Raw genomic sequence first — 8,517 nt, forward strand, 5'->3', positions numbered from 1 at the left:
GGCATCTGAGGCTGAAAATATTGGAAAACTAAAGTAGATTGTACAATCTAGAAACTTACATGACTAGGCATAGGTTAGCATACAGAGGCATTAAGCCTCAAGACAACAATTACATCAGGCAAATAAAAGTTACATTTATAATCACTTTTTATCAAAACAGTTCTCTCTCTCTCTCTCTCTCTCTCTCTCTCTCTCTCTCTCTCTCTCTCTCTCTCCAAAAACCAACTAGTTGCATGACTTATCTTCTTGCCTTTATGGCTTGCTATTAAGTTTGTTGATTGTTCCAGTCAATACACCTAAACTAATAGGTCTTCATTCTTTACTCATCGCAGCACTGTTTCTCTACAATCACTTTGACTTCTAACGTTCTTTTTTTTTATTAACTTGAGTATTTTTTATATACATTTCGAGTGTTATTCCCTTTCCCAGTTTCCGGGCAAACATCCCCCTCCCCACTCCCCTTCCTTATGGGTGTTCCCCTCCCCATCCTCCCCCCCTTGCCGCCCTCCCCCCAACAATCTAGTTCACTGGGGGTTCAGTCTTAGCAGGACCCAGGGCTTCCCCTTCCACTGGTGCTCTTACTAGGATATTCATTGCTACCTATGAGGTCAGAGTCCAGGGTCAGTCCATGTATAGTCTTTAGGTAGTGGCTTAGTCCCTGGAAGCTCTGGTTGCTTGGCATTTTTGTACATATGGACTTCTAACGTTCTTAAGAGTGCTTTTAAATCACTTGAAATATTTGAAAAATACCGAAAGATTTTACTGTGTTAAGCCTATGTTCTTTTTATTATTTTCCTCTCTTTTTGATATTTTTTCTAGTTTTTAAAACTTTTTATTGATTCTTTGCAAACTTAATCATTTTCTCCAAACTAATTCATCTCCCCATCTGTTCAATATGGCTTCCACTCTTGTAACTCCTCCCAAAGGAAACCAAATACTTTCTACCCTGGCATCTGCACTTGGTTATAGTCTGTTACACAGTATATCATTCCGTCCTATTGACTAATATTCATGGTACTTGAGAATACTCTGCATGTACAAGAAAAGGAAGGTAAATGAGAAATGATCTGCACACACTTCTATCTAAAAGTAATATAGTGGCACGAAAAGTATTGATGTAACGAACATCTAAAAGATTGTATTTAAGAGCAACTCCATGAAATGGAGCCTAAGGTGGGCAGTGCTCCAGTGGCCAAGAAACTAAAACTTGACAGGCCATAGACATAGATTTATACAAATACTCTGCTTCTCTTAAAAGAATACAGCAATAATGTGAATCATAACAAGATTCTGTTATACTCACATATCAGTGTTTTGCTGATCCAGCATCAGACAGAGTTCCTTGTACATTAAATACTAACAAATACAGACACTCAGAACTAGACCATATACAGAGTATAAGAGACCTTGTAACATTCAATTAAAAATGGGATGCCTTCATCAAACCCCTCAACTCAGAGTTTAGAGAATTTTATGGAAGTGGAGGAGAAAAATTTTAAAAGCCAGTTGGGTCAAAAGATATCAAAGAAACAAAAACAATGAGAAAGTAGGCCTCTAGACACATCAGGACTGATGGATATATGAACTCACAGAAACTGTGACAGCATATGTAGGACTTGTATAAGTTCAAGCCAAGAAGAGACACATAGACTGAGAGGACAAGTAGGCACAAATCCACATTTTTAACTCAGAAACTGACTCAAAATGGGAACATTTTACAAAGGAAAAATTAAATTTCTTCAACAGAGTCTCACTTAGTATACAAACCACACTTAGTGGCAGAGCCTATGCCTAACAAAGGATGGTCATTACAAAATAAACACAATAGTGTTTGTTTTTGTTATTATTATTTTTTATTATTATTATTTAATCTTTTTTTTACAATTCAGTCCTTATCCCTCCTCACAGTCTACCTTCTAACAATTCTTTATCCCTTTCCTCCTCCCCTCTCTCAACAATGTTCCTACACAACCACTTTTATCTCCTGGTGTTTATCAGGATTTTTTTTCTTTTTTATCTTATAAGCCTTTTGCTTATATATATTTTAGCCTCTGAATTTATGGGTGAATGAATCTCTCTCTCTCTCTCTCTCCCTCTCTCTGTGTGTCTGTGTCTGTCTGTGTGTGTGTGTGTGTGTGTGTGTGGTTTTTGTGCTTTTTCTTTAGCTCATTTTATTTATTTTGTCCTATTCCATTTTTCTAATTGTTGTTTTAGTTTACTGACTTTTTTTTTCCTAATGAGGGAGAAAAAGAAAGGATATAGATTTAGATGGGTGGAGATGTAAGGTGCAATGGTAAATATTTGAAATAGGAAAAAAAGTTGGTAATATATTTTATCACAATATTTCAATATAAAGAAAGCAAATATACTTTTGTGCCACAGGAAAAAATGAAAATAAAAACACATATTTTCCATTTTATGAGATTGTATATTTTTAGAATGTGTCCTTATGATTAAACACAAGTAGATTAAAAATTCTAGCCCTACACCTAAACATAGTAAAAGAAATATACAGCAAACAGTAGCCAACATCAAAATAAAGGAAGAGAAACTTGAAGCAATCCCACTAAAATCAGGGACAAGAAAAAGCTGCCCACTCTTTTCCTACTTATTCTATGTAGTACTCGAAATCCTAGCCCTAACAATAAGACAACAGAGGTCAAAAGGATACAAATTGAAAGGGAAGAAGTAAAAATATCACTATTTGCAGATGATATGGTAGTATACTTAAGTGAACCCAAAAGTTCCACCAGAGAACTAATAAGCCTGATAAACAACTTCAGCAAAGTGGCTGGGTATAAAATTAACTAAAACAAATCAGTAGTCCCCCTCTACTCAAAGGATAAACAGGCTGAGAAAGAAATTAGGGAAATGACATCCTTCACAATAGTCACGAATAACATAAAATACCTTGGTGTGATCCTAACCAAGCAAGTGAAAGATCTGTATGAAAAGAACTTCAAGCCTCTGAAGAAAGAAATTGAAGTAAGATCTCAGAAAATGAAAAGATTTCCCACACTCATGGGTTGGCAGGATTAATATAGAAAAAATATCCATCTTGCCACTCCTGGGCATGTACACAAGTGATGTTCCAATATACAACAAAAGCACATGCTCCACTATGTTCAATAGCAGCCTTATTTACAATAGCCAGAAACTGGAAAGAACCCAGATGCTCCTCAACAAAGAAATGGATACTGAAAATGTGTACATTTACACAATAGAGTACTACTCAGCTATCAAAAACAATGACTTCATGAAATGCATACGCAAATGGAATGACCTAGAAAATATCATCCTGAGTGAGGTAAGCCAATCCAAAAACAAACAAACAAAAATCCGTGGTGTGCACTCACTTCTCAGTCAATATTAGTTCAAAAGCTCAAATTACACAAGATACAATCCACAAACCACATGACACTTAAGAAAAAGGACAACCAAAATGCGGGTGCTTCAATCCTTAAAAGGGGCATCAGAAATATTCTTAGGAGGAGATATAGAGACAAAGTTCATGGAGCAGAGCCTGAAGGAATGGCCATTCAGAGCCTTAACCACATGGGGATCCAGTGTGTGTGTGTGTGTGTGTGTGTGTGTGTGTGTGTGTGTGTGTGTGTATATATATATATATATATATATATCCATCAAAACTAGACAATATTGAAGAAGTCAAGTAGTGCATGCTGACAGGATCCTGATATGATCAGCCAGAGTGTGACAAATACAGAGGTGAATGCTAGCAGCAAAGCTTTGAACTGAGAACAGGGGTCCTTGTTGGCAGAGTTAGAGAAAGAATTAAAGGAGCTGAAGGGGCTTGAAGCCGCATAAGAACAACAATACCAAACAACCAGAGTTCCCAGGGACTAAACCACCATCCAAAGACTACACATATACAGACCCATGGCTCCAGCTTCATATGTAACAGAGGATGGCCTTGTTGGGCACCAATGAGAGGAAAAGTCCTTGGTCCTGCCAAGGTCTGCCCCCTCTCCAACCCCCCAGTGTATGAGAATGTCTGGCTGGGGAGGCAGGAAGGGAGATGGTTGAGCAGAGGGAACACCCTTACAGAAAAGGATGGAGGGGGATGAGATAGGGATGTGTGGATGGGAAACTGTGAATGGGAATAATACTTGAAATGTAGATAAATCATATCCAATAAAATCAATGTGGAAAAATAAAGAAAAATTTTGTATGGATTAATATGTTAATTATTTTGAATCAGGAACAATATTTTGCATAGTACATTGTAATCTTTAAAACTTATGTTTAGGGATGGGGAAATGAAAAACTATAAGTGAATACACTGTATGAAAAATTATTTTCAATAAAAACTCATTTTTTGTCAATACACAAACACATAGATATGGCTTAAATAATTTTATCTTGAACTAGTTTACAAATGATATATATAAAATGTAGTATATATGTATATGTCTAAATGTAATCGACAAAACAAGAAATTTATATTTATTGGAAGTTGTAGCTATATAGCAACATAGAATCTCTTTTAGGCGATCTGTATTTTGTAGAAGATACCTAATTTTATATTTATATTAATTGAAATGTAAGTTTCTTTTCAATTCAGAAGCTATCTATAATGTAAAATATACTGTTGACCTGTGTGATCAACGTAAAGAAATACTAGAAAATTTCTAAATTGTAGAAAGAAGAATATGTGTAAAGAAAAAGCAAAACCACATGTTAAATGAATGAAAAATAAGAGAAAACCTGAAATAGCTATTAAGGGTTAGGTATGACAAAATCCAATTAATATATGAATTACAAATGTTGTAAAATCATTACTTTAATAACAAAAGTTAAATAATAGGAATATAAAAATAAAGGCTAGAAAACACAGATCCTAGAAGCATCATAAATCATAAATCCTTTCTATAATATTTATGTATAATATTGCTAATTTGTAAAGCAGCTTATGAAAATGTGATTACACACATATAACATAATATTAAGTAAAATAATCTTGATCCTGTGTCTGATAGATTTTGTCAGTCAAGAAAATATAAATTTATTATCAATTAAATAATATAGACCAATAGAAGGGACCAGCATGTAGGTACATAACAAGACCCCTCGTGTAAAAAACAGAGATAATTGCATTCCTGAAGTCCCTGACCAGCCAGGCTAGGCAGTAAGTTCATCCTAGGTTCAATAAGACGAGCACTCTCAAAAACTCTCCTGGAGAAGAATACACAAGGACACCTTACATCAATTATCGTTTCTCCCTTCCTCATGCATCTTCAAGCACACATGCATCCAAACACAAGGACATATATGGGACATGGACACTTAATACTTATACATACTTGAACATTATAGAATTTATTTTAAAACAATTTATTATGCACAATTTATAGTATAAAAGAAAATTAACAAAGAATATTGCAATTAAGTAAGTCTATGAATTGTATGGCTGTCAAGGGCTAAATACATATACACCAAAGGGACAGTAATCCGTGCAGATTTTGAACATGATAGATTTACAGTATGTCATGTCTAAAGCAACATATAATAGAATAGATCTGCCCCAATCACTAAGAAGAGTTTGCTAGGATAAGGAGGCAATCAAATAATGAAATTTCAAATGAATGGATATGATATTAATTAGTAGAGAGAAAAATTTTTGGACATACACTGACAAACATTCAGCTATTGACTGAAAAGAACATGCTTTTGAGTGTCAATACTTTTTAATTTTTCTCTTTCTGAACTATAAATGTTTTCAAAATTGTCAATAGCATGTTATGATTTACAGCAAAATATGATTTTCCTATGACATAATGGTGCATCAGACATTTAGGTAAAATTCAAATTTGGAAATAATTGAGTATATTCTTTAAGGTAATTACATGCTTATGTATTAAATTATCTAAAAGTAACTTATAAAACACCTGAATATTCTTGAAAAAATGACAATCATTTAAAATATTTCAGGAGTTGAATTTATTAATCACAATAATCACAAATCATTAGTTTCCCAAGTATATTAATTCCATCATTTTATCACATGTATTTGGAATTATTATTTATCTTGTACTGCTGAAGTAATTTAATAATAAATTTAGTTCCTTGTGAAAAACTACGTAAGAAATAGACTGCAAATGGTACAGTGAGTAATTTCCAAAAATATAGTCATTGCCCCTGAAAATAGTCATTGCCCAAATTAACTTCTCACTATATTTATCAAAAAATTTAACATTTGAAATTTTATATGATATGAGCCTAAGAATTTCAAACATGTTTTCTTATGTTCCAAACTTGTATTCTTTAGAACAAAACAAAACAAACAAACAAAAAAAGAAAGCAAAAAGACATGCTTAACTATTTGACATTCAGGCAGAAAACTTGGGGTTGTAAACATATAAAAAATAAAACAGTATCTTTTATCTCTACTAGGTCCAGCACTGCAGTGCTCCAAGTGTCTTGTAGATATCTTAAGTCTCAGTCAGCAAAGTCTCTCACCCACTTTGCTCCTTCCCATATCACACTGCTGAAGGACTCTCTCTGAGCCTGGTAGCAATCTCTCTACCTATCTAGTTCCCAAGGCAGGTTACCATTCCAGAAACACATATCCCAATTCCACAGTGGCCTAGTGTCTACAACTGCTGCATACTTTCCTACACTCAAACCATCACATAAAAGAACACACAAAGCAATAACTTTTGACACAATTGATAGGATACAATTGCTACCTAAACATACAAAGCCCAGTACACATCCATCCCTTAAGAACATTAATAACAACCTGTAAATACACAGAATGAAATCTTAACTTCAGCTTCCATTTTCTCTCTGTCATTAACTACTCTCTCTGTCCCTATCTCTCTTCCTTCCATTCCAGTCTCCTTCTCTTCCTTAATACTTTTCTCTCGCCCATCCTTCCTTCTCATCCAATGACAGGCCTCCTTCTATCTAGTACTTTGTACTGTATTTTACAAATTAAATGGGGAGAAGGTTCTGATGAAGTCACCTGAGTCCTGAGTACCTTACTAGGCAGCAGTCCTTGGGGCAGTGGAATTAGCATCAAAATACAGATAACTCCAGGGCAAACAGCAACAAAAACTGACATCTAAAACTGCATTCCAGGAAATTACCAACCTATGTTTGTATGAAAAAAGACCCAAAGAAATAGAAAAATAAAAATAATTGTACTTGTCTGTAGAGAATCGCCAAGAAACATGAAAGTATAAACAATGTGACTGATGATATATATCACTGTTATCTTAACTTCCTGGATTCTTGTCTCTTCTTCACTAATCTAACAACAGCACTTTTGACTTCTTTGTTTCTGAGACTATAAATAAGAGGATTTAGCATGGGGATCACAATTGTGTAGAAAATAGAAGCTACTTGATCCTTTCCCAAAGAATAGGACTTACTTGGCTTTAAATAAGTAAAAATCAAAGAGCTGTAAAAAACAGTCACTCCAAGGAGATGAGAAGCACAAGTGGAAAAAGCTTTTTGCTTTCCTGAAGTGGAATTTATCTTCAAAATAGTAGAAAGAATGGACACATAGGATACTGATATTGTGATAAGGGAGCCCAGGATTGTGGAACCTGCAAAAATAAATATAATGATTTCAACTACATGTGTGTCACTGCAAGACAGAGATAGAAGAGGAGATGTGTCACAGTAAAAATGATGGATGATGTTGGACTTGCAGAAATGCAGGTTACTCATGCCAAACACAGTGACAGAGGAATCCACAGCTCCAATTACATAGGACCCAGTGAGGAGAGCAAGGCAGCACTGTGAAGACATTATAACTGGATACTGTAAAGGGTTACAAATGGCTATGTAGCGGTCATAGGCCATTGAGGAGAGCAGAAAACATTCAGTAGCTGCTAAGAGGATAAAAATGTACAGTTGGGTGAAACAATCTGTGTAGGAAATGGTATTGTTAGCTGTTAGGAGGCTCTCTAAAGTTTTTGGTGTGATGGCGGTTGAGTAACTGAGGTCAAGAAATGACAGATGTGTGAGGAAGAAATACATGGGAGTGTGAAGCTGAATATCTAGACGAATGATCAGTATCATGCCTGTGTTCCCCAGGACAGTGGCCAGGTATATCAGGAGAAACAGCACAGAGAGAACCAGCTGTATTTCTTTGTTATCTGTCAATCCCATGAGGATGAAGTCTGGTTTATTTGTTTGATTCCAGGTGTACATAGTCAACGGTCCTAAAAGATGAGAAATCAAAGGTAATGCATTTGTTGTATGGTGACAGAGATGTTTTTGTATGTTTGTAACAGTACTTTAATAATTACAGTATATAACTATAAATAAATAAGCATAATTTGATTATAATATTATAATTGTTATTATGTACTATAAAACCAAGAAAACTAGTGCTAATCCAAATAATTTCTTTTTAAGAGTTTAAACTGAGTGAAATCTTATATATGTGCTGATATTATTTCCATATTTTATACTAGAAGATGGAAAAGAATCAAATAATTTATGAATTCATTGAACACAACACAAATTCACATTGAGTCCATGATC

General features: G+C 34.6%; 1 protein-coding gene across 1 annotated transcript; it reads right to left on the reverse strand.

Annotated features, from left to right (window-relative positions):
- Positions 1–7,233: 7,233 nt before the first annotated feature.
- On the reverse strand, positions 7,234–8,181 carry Or8h6 (olfactory receptor family 8 subfamily H member 6). The gene has a single exon (NM_001000675.1). The coding sequence runs from the start codon at positions 8,179–8,181 to the stop codon at positions 7,234–7,236; it is 948 nt and encodes a 315-aa protein (NP_001000675.1).
- Between the last annotated feature and the right edge of the window lie 336 nt (positions 8,182–8,517).

The sequence above is a fragment of the Rattus norvegicus genome, chromosome 3 (assembly GCF_036323735.1).
Source record: "Rattus norvegicus strain BN/NHsdMcwi chromosome 3, GRCr8, whole genome shotgun sequence".
In the NCBI taxonomy this organism is placed as follows: Eukaryota; Metazoa; Chordata; class Mammalia; order Rodentia; family Muridae; genus Rattus; species Rattus norvegicus.

What these genes read in the sequence shown, in the direction of transcription:
- Or8h6 (NM_001000675.1), bottom strand. Translation starts at nt 8,181, where the DNA reads ATGTACACCTGGAATCAAACAAATAAACCAGACTTCATCCTCATGGGA.